Below are 18,176 nucleotides of genomic sequence, written 5' to 3'. Positions count from 1 at the left end.
GAGACACACTTGATTGCTTACGGTGTTATTGTGATTTGGTACTAGTCTTTATTACATGTTGAACATGTTGAATTCGTAATCTCACGGATGATGGATGAGCTACATAATATAGTTGGTCCTGACTATTTGAGATTGAGACATACTTGATTGATTAAGGTATAGTTATGATTTGGAACTAGTCACTATTACATGTTGAATTCATGTTCTCACGAATGGTGGATGAGCTACAGAAAATAACTTCTCTCCACTAATTTGGGATTGAAATATACTTGATTGATTGAAGACGATTGTTTCAAACTACTTTTTCCAATAAAACTGAATAACAACAACAACAACAAAAAATAGACAAGAAAGTAGCCCTTAATAAGAGGGAAGTGACTCTTCAATCACATCCTAAATATATGTTGCTCGCGACTTCTCAAAAATACTATCGAATGTGTACCAAATCCTCCAAAAGTTACGTATTTTTGGATAATCCAACACAGGTGCAACAACATTTCTGAAGAGTCACATCAACATAGTCCTAAATTACAGGGGAATTACATAACAACATAAATAACCTCTCACTTTGGAGGACAGAATGTTACGAGATATCGCGGAGCCCTACATGTATAAAGGCTTGAAGAATCATCAAATGCATAACTATAAGCCTTTGGACAAATAGCTTTAAATAGATTAGCAAAAACAGTTGGCTTGCAAGTTTTAGGATTTGCATATTGTCCTGTACAACAATACTTTGGTGATTGTATAGCCAAACAAGCACTTTTACAACCAACAACTCTGTCTCCAGATTTCACTTCAAGTGCTGATGGACAACATATGTTTAAATCAGCTTCACACTCCGCTACGCCACATCCAACCCCTCCTCCCACAGGTTTCATCGACACTGGCAAGTTGAACCCATCGACTAAACTTACATCGTAGAAATGTAAGGGTGAAGTCGATGAGCCTAGTGTCATTTCCACTACAGTAGCCGGGGGCTCACCTCCTAGCCCCCGGCATTGTAACTGGCCACCACAGTTGCCAGTATCACATTTTCCTTTCCCATTTTCATCAAAATGACAGTTCTGTCTCCCCCATATTCTCCCTGACCACTTATCAGGCATGTCGAGGACCATTTGCTCACCGGTGCTGAGGTGAAAACCGCCTTCTTTTAGAGTAGTCTGCCCTGCACCACCGAGAATCCCGGGCCATATGCTTTCCTTGCAGTTGTTTACTAGAATGACTTGTGTTCCATCTGCAAGTCACATGAAAAAACAATGTGTGGTAACATTAGACACAAATGCAAAACCAGAACTTTGAGTTTATAGGTTCTGAATAAATTATATATACATATTAAGTGAATTTCATGACATAAACATAGGATATTGAGTTTTGACCAAAGCTACTGAGTTCTGTCGAACCTGACAATTAGAGAGAATGAGTTGAAGTTAGAGACTTACCAATGCTAAAAAGGAAGAGAAATATGCAGAGCAAAATATGGATAAGATAAGATGAGATAGGCATTTTGGCTCTAGTAAGTGAGAATAAGAGTTGAATGATCAAATTATGGACGAGGACTCTTAAGGTTTTTAAAGTACAAATTTTCTTAGTGGAGAACACTCCCCTTTAATAGATAAGTGCTTTGTGTGCTTTCCTTTTGTCTCTTTTTCTTTACAAGGTTATATACATCGTCAATATAACGTATTTTTTACACTATCAGATCATTCAAAGGATATTTATAAATAAGTCTTTTTAAAATGTGAAATTTGTAATCTTGAAAATAAGACAAGTTATCTGCTATAATATGTAACTGTTATTTTGATGTAGTAAAATTTTTTTATACCGAAGGACGTGTAAATAACTTAAACTCTTTTTAACTTTTTCTTTGGAATATATGCATTGCTTCAAGTGGAGGACTTCTACTACTAGTACTGTTTTAATTAAATGGCTCTGGCAAATAAAAGTTCACATGGCTAAACTTTTGAAAGAAATGGTGAATGGCTTTACAGTTCAAGATGATTCATGATATGTTTGCATGTCATTAATTTATGTATAAATTATAGGAACCACATATTATAAGTACTAAATGACATCCTATCCCTTCTAGTTTTCTATTTACTAAAAATCCCTTAAAAATGATGTTTGCGGGATACATAGCGTTGTGCACGGTATACATTAGGTTTGATACATTCCACATAGCGGGATACATAGCATTGTGCACGGGAAACATTAGGTTTGATACATTCCACATAGCGGGATACATAGCATTGTGCACGGGAAACATTAGGTTTGATACATTCCACATAGCGGGATACATAGCATTGTGCACGGGAAACATTAGGTTTGATACATTCCACATAGCGGGATACATAGCATTGTGCACGGGAAACATTAGGTTTGATACATTCCACATAGCGGGATACATAGCATTGTGCACGGGAAACATTAGGTTTGATACATTCCACATAGCGGGATACATAGCATTGTGCACGGGAAACATTAGGTTTGATACATTCCACATAGCGGGATACATAGCATTGTGCACGGGAAACATTAGGTTTGATACATTCCACATAGCGGGATACATAGCATTGTGCACGGGAAACATTAGGTTTGATACATTCCACATAGCGGGATACATAGCATTGTGCACGGGAAACATTAGGTTTGATACATTCCACATAGCAGGATACATAGCGTTGTGCACGGGATACATAGCGTTTGATACATTCCACATAGCGGGATACATAGCATTGTGCACGGGAAACATTAGGTTTGATACATTCCACATAGCAGGATACATAGCGTTGTGCACGGGATACATAGCGTTTGATACATTCCACATAGCGGGATACATAGCATTGTGCACGGGAAACATTAGGTTTGATACATTCCACATAGCGGGATACATAGCATTGTGCACGGGATACATAGGTAAATAAGGGATTTTTGAAATTTTTGAAATAAGTAGGGATAAATGGATATTAAGGTAAGTAAAGGAGTGTAGTTAAGTAATTTGTCCTTAATTTATTAAAACGTAGTTGATTAGTAACAGTTTCAACATAGTTTGTGTCCAGGTAACTTTTTACCATATATTATTGAAGATCGTCGATATTTGTTGAAAGTGATACAATCACACACATCTGGAGAGAGACAAACACATGTATAGATTTTTCGGCAAACGGAGGCTTTAATCTAGGAAGACAGTACACTCAAAGATATCGAGTTTCTTCTCCTAACAGACTTTAGGTAGCTTATGAACGATATTAAGAAATTTATTTTAAAAAGAAATAAACAAGATTATTTTTACTAATAAAGAAAAGGTCGTTTTAACTTTTTTTAAATGTTGTGTAGTAGTAGCAATCTTCTGAGCTTTGTATAAAGAAAAAGGGGGGGCCTCTAAATATTTATATTGTGACATGATAAAGAATTGTCTTCTAATATCCTTAGGGTGATTCAAAAAGAAATTAATTTAATACTAAAGAGTATCATTCTTGACAAGGAAGATTTTTTTTTTTAGTTGCTTAAAGTGTTTACCTATACATAACTTTCATGGTAGCTAGAAGTTAGATTGGACATAATCTCTCTCTTTTCTTACAATCTTGCATGGATTACTTCCCTTTTTGAGCTCGAGAGTTTTTTGAAAACAATCTCTATTTAACAAAGATAGGGGTAAGATAGCTTTAATCACTTTTCATATAAACAAAAATAACGTACGTTCAAGGTTATTCTTTTCTCTCAAAGTGTCATCAGCTATGCTAGATTGCTTAACACTTGTTATTAGCAATTCAATCTATCGTTCATGATCAAAGTTGCATGTTGTCTTGGTTTCAAGTCCTTTGCATCACAAGCACACTACTCCCAACATTTCAATTTGTTTGTCTGATTTTGACTTTGCACGAAATTCAAGAAAGTAAAAAAGATTTTTGAACTTGTGGTCTTCCGGTGAACCAATAGACAAGATAAAAGTTGATAATGGGAATATACTTCACTGAAACAAATCTCAAATAGAAATGACTACTCAGTCACTAGGACTCAACTCATTAATAGATCTTCATCAACTCGAAAAATGACAACTAAATCAGGATCTTTGTTCCATGTAGGAACCTCTATCTATTGCCAAGGCTCTAATGTGTTTACTGGAAACTTCGCGTCCATTTGACAATAGCAAATCAGATGGACGACTCAGAAATAACATTTCGAAGCCAGTGAAAGCCTAATATTTTACTGACCATCCATACACCGATCTTGTTGATGATTCACTGCAACTCATATGAGGAAAAACTGAAACCCAATCTTCCCTCATTTGTGGATTTCAGTTCCAACTTCTGAAAAGGACTGCCAAAATAAATCCAATCACTTCCTTATCTACTTTAGACGTACGGAGTTTATAATAGATGGGCAAGGTTCATGAGCACAAAATTGGTACTCCATATAAATGGGAAAACCTTAAAGAGAATGAGCTTGGTAAAAGATGGTACCTGCTATTAGGATCGTAATAGAAGCCATTGATGGAGCCATCACTACTGGAGAAGCAAACATAGTAAAAACCAGCAATTGTCAACCCACAGTCTGTTCCAACATTCACGAAGTATTGTTCTTTCCATCTCTGCACAGTCAAAGACAGAATGGTAACACATCATGACCGCTGCAATCAAGCTCCCTTACCGTATAAATCAGTAATAGAAGACATGTTACCATGAATATGTATGGGTAGTTATTCAGGTCCAGTGATTTACCGCCATCAACGTCCACTTGGCTCTGAAAAGGGCAGAAAAGATCAAGAAGGCCGAATATCTGCATTTAAAAAAGAAGCTTTGACTGCTTACCAGAAGGGGTGAAAATGACGGAAACTTAGTCCAGTGCTTTATGTCATCTTCTGATCTGATCATAAAACCAAACCAGTTAGATAAACTTCTAATCTTGTAAATTAGTCTAATCATTTGGAATAAATATTGGTCAATGTAGAAAGAGGACGAAAAGAGCATACGTGGCACCCCATTTGCCAGTGAAGAAAGTATAGTTCTTGGTATCAACAATTTCTCCTTCCCAGAAAGTAACTACCTGGCAATACCACGAAGAACTGGTGTTAAACTGCTATACTATATTTTCGAGGTTGGCCCATGATAGATATATAAAAGAACATTCAGAACATATTGGATAACCGTCTTTTTACAAAAAAAAACAAATCACAGAATAGAGTTTCAATTACATGCTGAAGACTGATCACGACTTAACGAATCTCTTCCACAGTAAGTTAATTCTCTATGGAAATGAAGCTACTAAACAGATAAGAGGGTGTGCACCTCTGTGTACTTTGTGTGTTGCCAACCTTTTACAGCAGCTTTACAATAATAATATTGAGAATTAGGTAACTACTTGATTGTTTAAGGCTAATAGCAGAAGTAAGAAGTTCTAATGGACAGACAAGGAGACCCAGCTTCAAGTGGTTACCAAACTAACAGATTCCGTGTTGCCAGTTTACAGCTCAAGTGTATGGAGAATTAGGTCACTTCTATTTTATTTTTTAATAAGTGGGAATTAGGTAATTACTTGATTGTTAAAGGTTTAAAATAGAAGAATGAGTTCAACAAACATGTATTGAAGAAAAGATTAAAAGGTTTAACAAGAAAATAGCATTAAAAATATAAAGAAATATTAAATCGTGTGAAGCAGAACTTTGATTTCTCTTATAAGAGATATAACTGCAGAATCTTTGACAGTGATTATTCATTCCTGCAAATTCCTTTCTTACTTTCTAGTGTGAGTTATTTCGAAAAGAAACTTCCAGTTATACACATACTTTTTTTTCTTGAAATAGAGTTATACACATACGATCTGTCGAGACACATGCACTATGCATTGTCCATAATAATGTTTGATTTGTCATATGAGCAAAGAGTCCAAGGTAGAAACAAAATATAATTATTGTTTATTTGACTTCCTTCTCTTTTGCCCCACTCTCCATTTACAGGGTTCTAGAAAACAGGTCATTGCACTAGTGATTGTTTCCAAGGATCCAGTATTAAACATTGTTCCTAGTGTTTTACACCTTGTGGGAATATGATGCCAGAGGAGTTAGGTACAATTGCAAAAGCATCTCAAGCGTCCCCCAAGCCCAAAATATATTCTTTCATTATTGAGGATGGAGTATTTCTGTTCATTAGGTTTCAAAGCCTACGGTTTCTGGTACTGCCTTACTCTATTCAACACAACCTCTCAAAACTCACTTGTTTTCGTGCATACAATGACTCATTTGTAGGGTCAGATCAGCGAAAACTTTGGAACAAGGCAGCAATTACAGCTAATTGTAAAAAGCTGTTCTTGGAACTAGAAAACATCAACAAAATTGTCTGTGAACTTGGAGGACAGTAAAAATGTACATGAGTACTGCTCTGCTAGACCAAAGAGATTAATGAGACCAAAATAGCTGCAGAGAGAGAGAGACTACTGATATGCCCAAAACAAATAAAGAACTAAATTGCTCTTTCTTCATGAAGAATAGTTTATAGCTTTTCCCCCCTTTCTTTCCTGGGTGGCGAGGTTGAGAAGCCTTTCTTTTATGTATTATGTATTACAAGTAAGAAACAATGGCATGTAAAGTCCAAAACAAAAAACTAAAGATATACTAGAATAGGCAGGAAACAAAATCATCAACGGCCATTTTCTAAACAGGAATCAGAAGTTTATTACTCCTTATTTTCCTATGTCGCTCGAACTCTTCAAAAAATGTCGGGTGCATGTAAGATATTCCAAAAGTAGTGCATTTTTGGAGAATCCGACACGGGTGTGGCAACATTTTTGGAGAGTCCTAGCAGCAGATATTCTCACTGCGCAAGAGTATCTACAGCAGAAAACTATATATAGGACATTTGCTTCAACCAGAAACTCTCAGATATATTATTTAGATTGTTGGCATAAAGCATGGATACTGATTTTTGACGTATCCTGGATGAAGCAGCAAAAAGTGTAGGAACTGTCGAATAAAACATGTTACCTCGACACCAATTGGAATCATAGAAGAAAAATTAGACCAGTTAGATTAAGACCCTCTTTGTTCACCTATCAATGACATTTCAAGCAACATCTTACCACCGGTGTAGCTTTATACGAGTATAGCCAAAAGGTTAAGCCTTCAAGAGATGCCTATTCTTTATTCTTTAATGAAGCTACGTATTCATGTAACAAAGAAATTTAACGAGGAAGAAAAGGGAAAAGAGATCTAATGCTCATTTTTTAAGTAAAAATAAAGGCTTCTTACTGGTGTATCTGCCATAGGGACATTAAGAGCTTCCATTGTACCACATAGATATCCATGATCAAGGTCACAACCCTGAATTCGCACATTTACTCTCCAAGCTTCATCTTTTTGCTGACTTGAAACGTTCTGAGTCCCAGAAAATGCCTGGAACAAAGCAATGCAGTGAGAAAAGATAAAACTTCTCACTTGTGTGACAAGCTGAACAACCATAAACTGTAAGTTGTAATGCTTCACGGCTAAATTAATAGCCAAAAGGTACAATCAAAAGGAAGGATTGAACCACCATAATGCCCTTTTCACAATTGGCCAAAACATGACAGTGAGAAGTATGCCCCCTTGCAGCAGCTGATCAATGAGTCTATCAGATGGACGCCCATAGGCCATAGCACTTTGGTGGAAGGTGACTTTTTTAAAATGGCCTACATGGCCTCACCTCAGGGTTTTTGCAGCTAGGGAAAGAACAAAGTGTGTAGGGTACTAAATCACTTTTCTAGGGTCTAAAACAAGCTTCAAAAAAAAAAAAGAAATTTGAAACTCGCTGATGCTTACTGAAGTTAGATTTCAATCAAAGCAAACACGACTACTCTCAGTCTACCAAGAGGTTAGGCAGCAACATTCAGATCATTCTCATCTTATACAATTTGGATATGATACAAGCAGCAAAGAACAAAATTTTCAAAATCAGGTATAGGGAAGCTCAGATTCTTCTCTGGTATAACGTCCACAAGAACATAGAAACAATCATACTTCCATTGTTGAAGGAGAAAACAAAAAAAAAGAAGATAGAAACAACAAGAGCAGACGGAGAAAATAAAAAAAGCAGAAGCTCACCTGTCCAACACTTAGAAGTGTACAGACTGAAGGCAAAGTATTTCCTGAAGTCCCGCCTTTGCAGTTGAAAGAAAACAAGCATTTCAGTCGTGCAACAACTACTTACTACTCAGAAATACAAATCACATCATTTGACATCAAAAAGTACAAAACTTTAGCAACACTACTTACAAACACCACGAATATTAATAACAACAACAACATACCCAGTGTAATTTCCTGAAGTTTAACCTTTGCAGTTGAAAGAAAACAAGCATTTCAGTCGTGCAACAACTACTTACTACTCAGAAATACAAATCACATAATTTGACACCAAAAAGTACAAAACTTTAGCAACACTACATACTAACACCACCACCACCAACAACAACATACTCAGTGTAATCCCACGAGTGGGTCTAGGGAGGGTAGTGTGTACCAGAACTTTATTTTCGATAGACGTTCAGCTCAAGAAAACCACATACTAACACCACCAACAACAAAAACAGCAACAAACCCAGTGTAATCCCACGAGTGGGTCTGGGTAGGGTAGCATGTACCAGCCCTTTATTTTACACTCCCACGAGTGAGTCTGGGGAGGGTAGTGTCTACCAGACCTTTATTTCCGATAGACACTCATCTCATAAAAACTACATACTAACACCACCACCACCACAAACAACAACATCATACCCAGTGTAATCCCACGAGTGAATCTGGGGAGAGTAGTGTGTACCCGACCTTTATTTCCGATAGACACTCAGCTCAAGAAAACTACATACTAACACAATGACAATAAAACAAACTGAAATCATAAATTGAAGAAACCCAATTCAAATTTCACTTAAACCACCAAATTGAGCAAAGTGAGCAGCCCAGATCTTTTCAAATGAATCTTCAAATAGAAAATAAACAAAAAAAAAATGCCAACTTTATCTGATTCTCAATGTAAAAACAAGAAACAAATAAACCCACATTCCGCTGATTAAACTAAACCCAGTTTCTACATCCATAATCAAACTTGCAACTTCGATTAAAAAATTAAACATTAAATTCAATCAAAAAAATGATAAATTAATTGCAAATTCATTACCTGAAGGCTGCGAAAGTGCAGAAGAAGTCTCCACAACTCTCACAGGCATTTTGCTTTCGCCTCTATTGAGAATTGAGAACTGGGCCTATTTTTCATAGAAATTTATTTTTTGGGAAATAATTATAAAATAAATGTTTGTGTTGATTTTATTTGAATTTTTGGTCAAGTAATAAGTATTTTGTTTGTGCTATTTTTTAATTCCGTTAAAAAAAATATATATATATATATATATATTTTCTTATAATTTAAAACTTAATTTGACATGTTTAGGTCGCATATTTTTAATTTAAGATCAAAACAAACGAAATGAACAAACAAAGTAGTTGATATGTTTTTGATAAAAGAAATTGATAGATAGTAATATAATAATAGATTTCCTTAGTGATGGTTACATTACACTAAAAGGAAGTTGATTATTGAAAGATTTGTAATACCAAATTGATAAAAAAAGAAGAAGAGAAAATCATTTATTTTTCAGTTTACTTTAAAGTCCAAGTTGATTTAATAACTATTTTTATTTATTAAATATCATTTTATGATAATTTAACATATAGTACCTAATGGAGTAATAATAATTTGGCAGAAACTTAATATTTATTTATAGTAGACAAAAGAAGAACGAATACTGAAAGGGAAGACGAGGGAGTTACGATTACTTAGAGAAATTTGATTTTGTAGTCCACTATAAATTTGTTTTTTCTTTTCTTTTTTCTTATAAAAAATCATAATCTTCTTCTTTCTTAATTTTGTTTTGTATCAATTTTACCGCATAAATTAAGACGAATGAAGTAAGTTGTTAACTTGTATGTAAAGGATGTCGTGCATTGGATAAGGTTGTTCTTTCTTCAATCAGAGGTTCGGATTCGAGTCCTAAATATGAAGAAATCCTTGATATCATTCTAGCTCTAATGTTAATATCAAACATCAAAAATCAAAAAAACAAAATATCAGAGGTTCAAATTCGAGCACTCAATATGAAAAAATCATTGATATTAATCCAACGCTAATGTGAATACCAAAGATCGAAAACTTAAAAGAAATATATACATGATGTGTCCGCCATTTCAACAGTGGTATGGAATATCAAATTTGGTTGACGAAATTTTCTTTTTACAAGTCTTAAAAGCAGGTAGACCCAATTCTACCAAATTATTGCTTTGATATTAGCTTTTAGCATTTAAACGTTAAATTAATAATCAATTAGTGTGATGAGATGAATAAGACCTTTATTTTATTTTTTTATTTAATAGTTAAGTTGATTACCAAATGATGTGATGAGATACATAAAATTCTTTCACTCTTAATTAAAAATCTCGAATTCAAATTTGAAATAGAAAAACATATGAGAATTAAAGAGACATTCCGTTTAATGAACCCCATATAACATACATTCAACTTAACTAGACTAGTAAAATTCAAAATATCAAACAAAAAAAGAAGGAATTAAAGGTTTTAAGTCTTCATAAGTCATGCCACTTGACAAATCCATTGGGATTAAAAAGAAGGCTCAGATGGTAAGTCAACGTCAGACGCGAACTTAGAATTTGAAGACTTCGGGTGCATCAATATTACCGTAGCTCAACTATGAGCTCTAAGATAAACTTAAAAAATAAAAACAATAAAATAACATTGTAGCTAAATTTGAACACAGTCTTATGAGTGGTTTCTCTAGCTTGTACCAACAACACAATGACAAACATATACTTTTCATGGGTGCACAATTAATTATATCATAATTTGTGTCAGTTTTTCAAGATAGATATGCATATATACACATGATTTTTCCAAAGTTAACGGGTGCACGTGTACCCCCACCCTATAGGGTGGTCTGCCTCTAGGCAACGTAAAGTTATTAGATGTACTAATTCTTTCGAACTCAATAATTTTGGTTAGAATGTTATATGTATTTTAATAACTCACTACGTAACCAAATATAAATAATTAATTTGAACCAATAAATCAAATAAATTATGATAAAATTTCAAACTCAAATTTATAAAATTCAAATCCAGAATCGGTTTCTCATCCAATTATGATCCTTTGAGGATGAAATCCACTGAGTTGTCTTATCTTTTAATTTAGTTGGAAATAAATTAAGTGGGCCAAATAAAAAAACAAGAAACAAAAGTAGCAGCGTGAAGAACACTGGGCCCCATTTTATAAGTCATCAAAGACTGCTTCTGCTAGACTTTGTCAACTCTCAAAAAAAATATACATAATACATAATCGTACCGTATTCGTATAATTTGATTTCAGTTGATATTTATGCTTTCAAATTTTGGAGGTGTACAAATAAATATTTAAACTATTATAAAGTTTAATAAGTAGACTCACATGACAAATCACGTAATTTTCCATGTATTCAAAAATTTGATCATACTATAATCATAGGATAGTATTTAAATCCTAAATCCGACTCTATGATCGTTTATATTGGGTTAGAAACACGCGTTATATGCAAAATCTATTCTCAATCTCATGTTCTTATTTGGAAGATTTTTTATTACCTTAAAAGACTTTAGTCAACAACTTCACCACTGAACTATTAGTGGCTGTTAATATTCTTTTTTTAAAAAAGAGTTTGGAAGTGTTAAATCCAAAATCCAAAAGAGGGCTAAGTTTAAATTATTTGCCTAGGCAATATAATCTAAATTACATTTCAATTAACTATGTATTATTTAACTCTATGTCCATTCAATTGTGGTGGCATCAGAAAAGGCACTATGCTTTATAATGATATAAAATACCAAAGGTCTTGGTTTCGAGAAAATTCAGTTGGGAGCATCACCTCTGAATGGGTCCTATATTGCATAGTTCGGATTTACTCAGGCTCTAATGTGGGCTCCGAACACCAGGGGGCGGGAAACCAAAAAAAAAAAATGATAACACAACTACTATATCACTTCTCTTTGTTGATCATTTTGCCTTTAACATTACTTTATTAGACTAATGTCAAATACAGTTTTGGTGATGACTGATGACTGACTTTAGAAACCATATTTTTTCAATGTTTGTTCACCACAAAATTTGGTTAATTTTCCTATAATTTTCAATGTTTGTTGACCACAAAGTTTTGTTAATTTTCCTATAATTTTCAATGTTTGTTGACCACAAAGTTTTGTTAATTTTCCTATAATTTTCAATGTTTGTTGACCACAAAGTTTTGTTAATTTTCCTATAATTTTCAATGTTTGTTGACCACAAAGTTTTGTTAATTTTCCTATAATTTTCAATGTTTGTTGACCACAAAGTTTTGTTAATTTTCCTATAATTTTCAATGTTTGTTGACCACAAAGTTTTGTTAATTTTCCTATAATTTTCAATGTTTGTTGACCACAAAGTTTTGTTAATTTTCCTATAATTTTCAATGTTTGTTGACCACAAAGTTTTGTTAATTTTCCTATAATTTTCAATGTTTGTTGACCACAAAGTTTTGTTAATTTTCCTATAATTTTCAATGTTTGTTGACCACAAAGTTTTGTTAATTTTCCTATAATTTTCAATGTTTGTTGACCACAAAGTTTTGTTAATTTTCCTATAATTTTCAATGTTTGTTGACCACAAAGTTTTGTTAATTTTCCTATAATTTTCAATGTTTGTTGACCACAAAGTTTTGTTAATTTTCCTATAATATCAGTGTGTGTTAACCACAAAGTTTGGTTAATTTCATATACATGGGCGGAGTTAGGGGCACAAGGGTTTATTTGAGCTTGCTTCGTTGGAAAATTACACGATATATCTTATTGATATATAGTAGATGTCGAATTTCATTGACTTTTCGGTGTGTTTACTTCTTTTATATTTTATTTCCTCTTAGTGAAAATTCAGATTGCGTCATTGACAACAAACACAAAAGAACTTTGGAATAGCCACATTTGTTCATAGTTCCATCAATGTTTATCTATTGTTCAACTGAAGAAACCTTCAGATTCACTACTAGAAACAAAGACTTTTTCCATCGCGAATCAATGAAAAATTTGTATTATAAAACATGATTTTTCCACCCATTTCCCATCGAACCAGCACACTGGGAAAACACATGGTGGAAAACAGGTTCTCACTGAAATACCGGGAAGCTTCCTAAGTTTTCTGTGGGAAAAAAACTACTACAAAGAGGTAACACAAAGAAAAGGAAAAAACAATGTACATTAGTGTTCATCAGGAAAATATAGAAAAGTTTGCAATGCTAGTTCATATTAGTATCTAGGTACATTCACCACTATATAGAAGTGGAAGTGGTGAAGTAGAAAAGGAAACATAATTAGTACTATTTTCATCTCCATTAGACAAACATGTAAATGAACTTGACTTGATCATAATACCAGTCGATGCTAAGGAATTCCAACGTTCACTTTCATCGAATCCAAATCCTTCAAGATCATCAGAACCTTGTGTTGTTGGAGCCTCAGGCATCCCAATTTCACCTTCAAAGTATCTTACAACTTGCCTAATACTTGGTCGCGCCAATGGCTTGTTATTTGAGCACATTAGTCCCAATTTTAACACCATCAAAACCTCACTCTCATTGTATTCGCCTTTCAATCTATAGTCCACAATGTCAAGTATTTTACCTTCTCTCCATTTATCCCACACCAAGTCCACGAGAACAAACTCCTCGGGTCCTGCTTTGTGTTCAATTGGCCTACGTCCACAAACCACCTCGAGTAACAAAGCACCAAAGGCAAACACATCAGTCTTTGTTGTGGCTCGTCCTGTTCTTGGTAATTCTGGTGCAAGGTACCCTAATGTACCTACAACTTTAGTCGTGGACGGATTAGACCCATGCTCATACAATCTAGCAAGTCCAAAATCCCCTAACTTACCATTTAATTCACCATCTAGTAACACATTACTAGCCTTAATGTCTCGATGTAGCACGACTTGTTCATAGCCTTCATGTAAGTAAAGTAAACCAGAAGCAACCCCTTTGATAATCTTGAACCTTTGTTCCCATTTCAACACCATTTTTGGCTCATCAAACAAGAAGTTATCCAAACTTCCATTAGGCATAAACTCATAAACAAGCAACAAATCACCACGACGTCTACACCATCCTAACAATTGAACCAAATTCCTATGACGGAGTCTTCCAATGCTCGCAATCTCAGACACAAATTCCCTCAACCCTTGTTTAGATTCATGAGAAATTCGTTTCACAGCAATTTCTGCTTTTGAATTTGTCAAAACACCTTTGTAAACTTTCCCAAATCCACCTCGCCCGAGTAGTTCACTCTCCTTAAAACCTCTAGTACCTTTCTTGAGTTCATGATACGAATATCTATGAGGACCAATCTCAAGCTCCCACTGCTCAATCACATCAGCATTCTTGAATCTCCGTATTGTATAAAAAGCAATCAAGATTGAAATTAACGCGAACACAAACACTATAATCGAGATGACAATAATTAGTCTTGTATGCTTCTTCTTAGGTCCAGGAAGTGATGGTAGAGAATCCAAGTCAAGTGATTTTGCTTCTCCATTTAACTTAAAACTCCAACCCAAAATGTAATGTGAACTAGCAAGCAAACCAGTAGAAGCAGAGAAGCCAACATACATATTTTCTTTAAAAATTGGAGAGACATCAAAATTATAAGATAAAAGAGGAATTTTTGGTTTTAAAGAATTTGGTGAAAGAGTTACATTAACTAATTTTGTAACAGAATCATATTCTACCCAAACAAGAATGACTTTCCCACTTTTAAGATTCAAATCTTGTTTCACATTTTGATCGTTAATAAAATAGCCAGCTGCAGCTGATTTATTTGATTCTAAGCTGTTAATATTAACACCAACATGGTTATCATCAATATCACCAAACTCAAAATCACGTACCGTGTCGAATTCAACAGCAAAAATATGGTTAGAGAAGTTACCAATATCACTAGCATTGAGCAGACCTAAGTACTGGCTCGGAAGAGCGGTACTAAAGTCTTTTGACGGAGAAATTGTGAACGCTAGGCCATGGCCCCCGAGTTTTGGATACTCGGGGACTATGGCCAAAGCGAAACACGTTGAGAAAGAGAAGGTAGAGGCATTAGTAGGCTTGAAATGGAAAGGTGAAGAGTAAAAAGCATGGCCTATTAGTCTACTTGTGTCATTGGTTAATTGAATAAACCCATTTTGGCTTATTTTTGCTACTCCACTTAAGGTTATGTTGTTGTTTGGTTGATTGAATTTTGTGAAAATGAATTCATCAAGTTGAGATGAAGCAAGAATTGAGAAGGAAATGGTAAAGCAGAGGAATGTGAGAAAATTGAACATTTTAAAGTAAGATATATAGAAGCAGAAGTGATGTGGATTATTCAAGAATCGAAGTTGATTTGCCTTATAAAAAGACGATACACAAGAATTTTTTTTCAAGATTTGGTGATGGATAGTGAGAATTTTTTTTTTTTTGGTGAAATGAGCACATGTATTTGAGAGGAAAGTCAGAGAAAAAAAGAAGGTGACACTTGTTGTTATAGTAGCATTATGCTCTTTTTATTTATAGAAAGTATATAGCAGTAGTTTGTTAATGACATCTGACGCAATGATCCACTAGTTCATTTATTACTCTAGTTGACTGAAAGAAAGAGACTTTTGTCGGGTTGTTTCGTTGATGGGATAAAGATTAATGATTTCGAAGTAAAATATGGATTGTTTATGAATAATAATTTTGAGATTAAATAGGAGATTGTTTTATTTTGTATTTGGTTGGTAGGCAAAAATATGGAACACGTAAATTCATGGAGTACTTATTTTTCTTCTCTTTTTAGTGATGAACTTTTATTCTAGAAATCAACATTGTTCAAGTACCACAGAAAAAAATGTGTAATAAAAAAATTATTTAATTTTGCTTCTTTTTTATATATTTTATTTATTTATTTATTTATTTTTACTTTAGTTACATATAAAATGTCCCTATCATTTAAATTCATGATTTTGGTAACCCAAGTTGGATGAGTGATATTTTAGATGAACAAAATGTGGCCTTCAACTCATTGTATTTTTGAGTTTAATCATAAAATTCTTAATATTAAATCATTGTATTTTTAAAATTATAAATTCATATCTAAGTTATAAATTCAATTGAACTTGTAATTAGCTACGTGTCCGAGTAAGTGTGAGTAAAACTGGATATGCCACATACTAGTTTATAATTTCCAAAATTTTGACACTAAAATGTACATAATTTAACTACCACAACTAGTTCATTATTTGTAGAACTCTCGTACACGTTTTCTTTGTCAAGCATAGAATAAGTTAAGATGATTAGATATTCTATAGTTCACAAAAATATGATGGATTTTATTATGAGAAAGTTATTAATTTATGTTCACCTTTGGATTTTTCTTTGTAGAAAACAGGAAAATATTCTTTATCTTTCTTGTCTATGTATGTGTGCAAATGCAATGTATCTTTAAGGGGAAAAAAATTTGGACTAACTGTTATAGACATGACTTATGGATCTTATCCTCAAATTTTGGATTTCCTATGTTTCATTGTCAATGGTAAATAGAAATTTGTCCCTTTTCATAATATGACATTCAAAAATACTTTTTCGAAAACATTTATCAAACACAATCCACGTATATAAAAAAAACACTTTGCAAATGAATTAATCAAACACAAACAACTTTTCACAAAAAATAGTTTTTTGAAAAAATCATTTAAAAAGCTTATCAAAATAAGTCGTTTTAACCTGCTTGGCCAAACATACTCTAACTATATAGTTATGGGAATATTATATCGAGATAAATCATTTAAATCTTGGGAAAGACTTAGCGATGGTTTAGAGAGTGAGTGCACAACCTTAGTGCTTTGATCATATAGTCTACATGCATGTCAAAGTTTTTTACTGCAATTTCTAGTCTTTAATTATACAAAATATTCGAACTCTTACGGTATACAATTTAAACTATTATAAATATGATATTCTTCCAATTAGTAGTATTTTTCTCTATTCCCTGTGAAATTCAATCGCAATTCCCAATCCAATCTTGTTTGAGTTACTATATTTAGACAAGATGGTAGAGATTTTATTATTATCTTGCATAATTGATTTATTTGACGTTGTTGTTCCAACCAAATCGGACAAGTTGGCATAGACTTCCTTGCGTTCATTTGGATCCTCATTCAAGCATTTTACAGCTAAGTCTGTGATGTTATTAGCAAGCTCATCATTATCTTGCAGAATTGATTTATAAACTATTGATCTTTTTCCTCCTTGGAGCTGCTTCAGAATCCAGTCAGTGGCGTAGCCACCCTTGTGACACCCTTCGTCGAAATATTATATCGTATATACAAGTAAAATGATAAATAAAATGGCTAAATAACATATTTTGGACACCCTTGGCACAACAATATGATGTAGCCTAGTGGTTTCCGGCGCCTTGAAAGCGTAATGACACAAATTTAAAGTGTTTGTGTGTCCGAATCTCACTAGTAGCAATTTTTTTTCACTTTTTAAGAAGAGCAGGTTCAACTTAGCACTTGGACACCCTTCGTGAAAATCCTGGCTCCGCCACTGAATCCAGTGGTGGATTGCCATTTTCTTCTCTATTTCTTTGTAATTATAGCCAATCATACCAATTATGTAAACATCAGCTTTTAAAGTTCAAATACCTACAACATCATGCGGGGATCAAAAGACATACTTATTTATTATGCGATAAAAAAGAACAATCTTACACATCAAATGATGTGTTGTTAAGGCTTGTTTTCGACGCGCTAAAGCCATGAAGCTCAGAGAAGCTTGGGAGGGTGCTTCCCCTCACTTAAGCTCCGGTTTAGTGTATGCAAGGCGAACTAAGGTGTTTGCCTCATTGCCCCATGAGTGTTACGTTGAATAAAGTGGCACCAACCAATAAATATAACCAGCAAAAGAAATTATACACTCTTTTCTTCATTGCAACTTTTTTTTTTTTTACCTAAAGTCCACACTTCAATTGAGCTTAAATTCCCTACCAACAAAGTTCACTACAAGTACACACATTGAAGTAAATAAGAAAACAAGAACAAATAGACACACATATTTTCATTTAGACACCT

At 33.9% G+C, this 18,176-nt stretch overlaps 3 protein-coding genes across 3 annotated transcripts; all 3 read right to left on the bottom strand.

Moving 5' to 3' along the window:
- Positions 1-256: 256 nt before the first annotated feature.
- Positions 257-1,600, bottom strand: LOC102591494 (thaumatin-like protein). Its single transcript, XM_006338956.2, has 2 exons — positions 1,443-1,600; positions 257-1,237 (listed from the first exon to the last, which is right to left on the bottom strand). Exons 1-2 carry the CDS (start codon positions 1,504-1,506, stop codon positions 564-566), a joined length of 738 nt encoding a protein of 245 aa, XP_006339018.1. The 5' UTR covers positions 1,507-1,600; the 3' UTR covers positions 257-563.
- Positions 1,601-3,922: 2,322 nt separating this feature from the next.
- LOC102591166 (glucose-induced degradation protein 4 homolog) lies at positions 3,923-9,269 on the bottom strand. The gene is made up of 8 exons (XM_006338955.2): positions 9,147-9,269; positions 8,075-8,130; positions 7,244-7,387; positions 4,973-5,046; positions 4,812-4,866; positions 4,681-4,743; positions 4,464-4,591; positions 3,923-4,320 (listed from the first exon to the last, which is right to left on the bottom strand). Exons 1-8 carry the CDS (start codon positions 9,193-9,195, stop codon positions 4,242-4,244), a joined length of 648 nt encoding a protein of 215 aa, XP_006339017.1. The 5' UTR covers positions 9,196-9,269; the 3' UTR covers positions 3,923-4,241.
- Positions 9,270-13,273: 4,004 nt separating this feature from the next.
- LOC102590810 (L-type lectin-domain containing receptor kinase S.4-like) lies at positions 13,274-15,582 on the bottom strand. Its single transcript, XM_006338954.2, has one exon. The coding sequence runs from the start codon at positions 15,405-15,407 to the stop codon at positions 13,350-13,352; it is 2,058 nt and encodes a 685-aa protein (XP_006339016.1). The 5' UTR covers positions 15,408-15,582; the 3' UTR covers positions 13,274-13,349.
- Positions 15,583-18,176: the final 2,594 nt, after the last annotated feature.

This window comes from Solanum tuberosum, unplaced genomic scaffold, assembly GCF_000226075.1.
Source record: "Solanum tuberosum cultivar DM 1-3 516 R44 unplaced genomic scaffold, SolTub_3.0 scf00008, whole genome shotgun sequence".
In the NCBI taxonomy this organism is placed as follows: Eukaryota; Viridiplantae; Streptophyta; class Magnoliopsida; order Solanales; family Solanaceae; genus Solanum; species Solanum tuberosum.
This window is presented reverse-complemented; position numbering and strand designations above follow the sequence as displayed.

Excerpts from the sequence above, each read along its gene's own strand:
- LOC102591494 (XM_006338956.2), bottom strand. The coding sequence starts at position 1,506 with ATGCCTATCTCATCTTATCTTATCCATATTTTGCTCTGCATATTTCTC. Across the intron at positions 1,238-1,442 it reads TCTCTTCCTTTTTAGCATTG|ATGGAACACAAGTCATTCTA; the intron begins GTAAGTCTCTAA and ends TGTGACTTGCAG.
- LOC102591166 (XM_006338955.2), bottom strand. The coding sequence starts at position 9,195 with ATGCCTGTGAGAGTTGTGGAGACTTCTTCTGCACTTTCGCAGCCTTCA. Across the intron at positions 8,131-9,146 it reads TGCACTTTCGCAGCCTTCAG|GCGGGACTTCAGGAAATACT; the intron begins GTAATGAATTTG and ends TCAACTGCAAAG. Across the intron at positions 4,592-4,680 it reads ACTACCCATACATATTCATG|AGATGGAAAGAACAATACTT; the intron begins GTAACATGTCTT and ends TTGACTGTGCAG.
- LOC102590810 (XM_006338954.2), bottom strand. The coding sequence starts at position 15,407 with ATGTTCAATTTTCTCACATTCCTCTGCTTTACCATTTCCTTCTCAATT.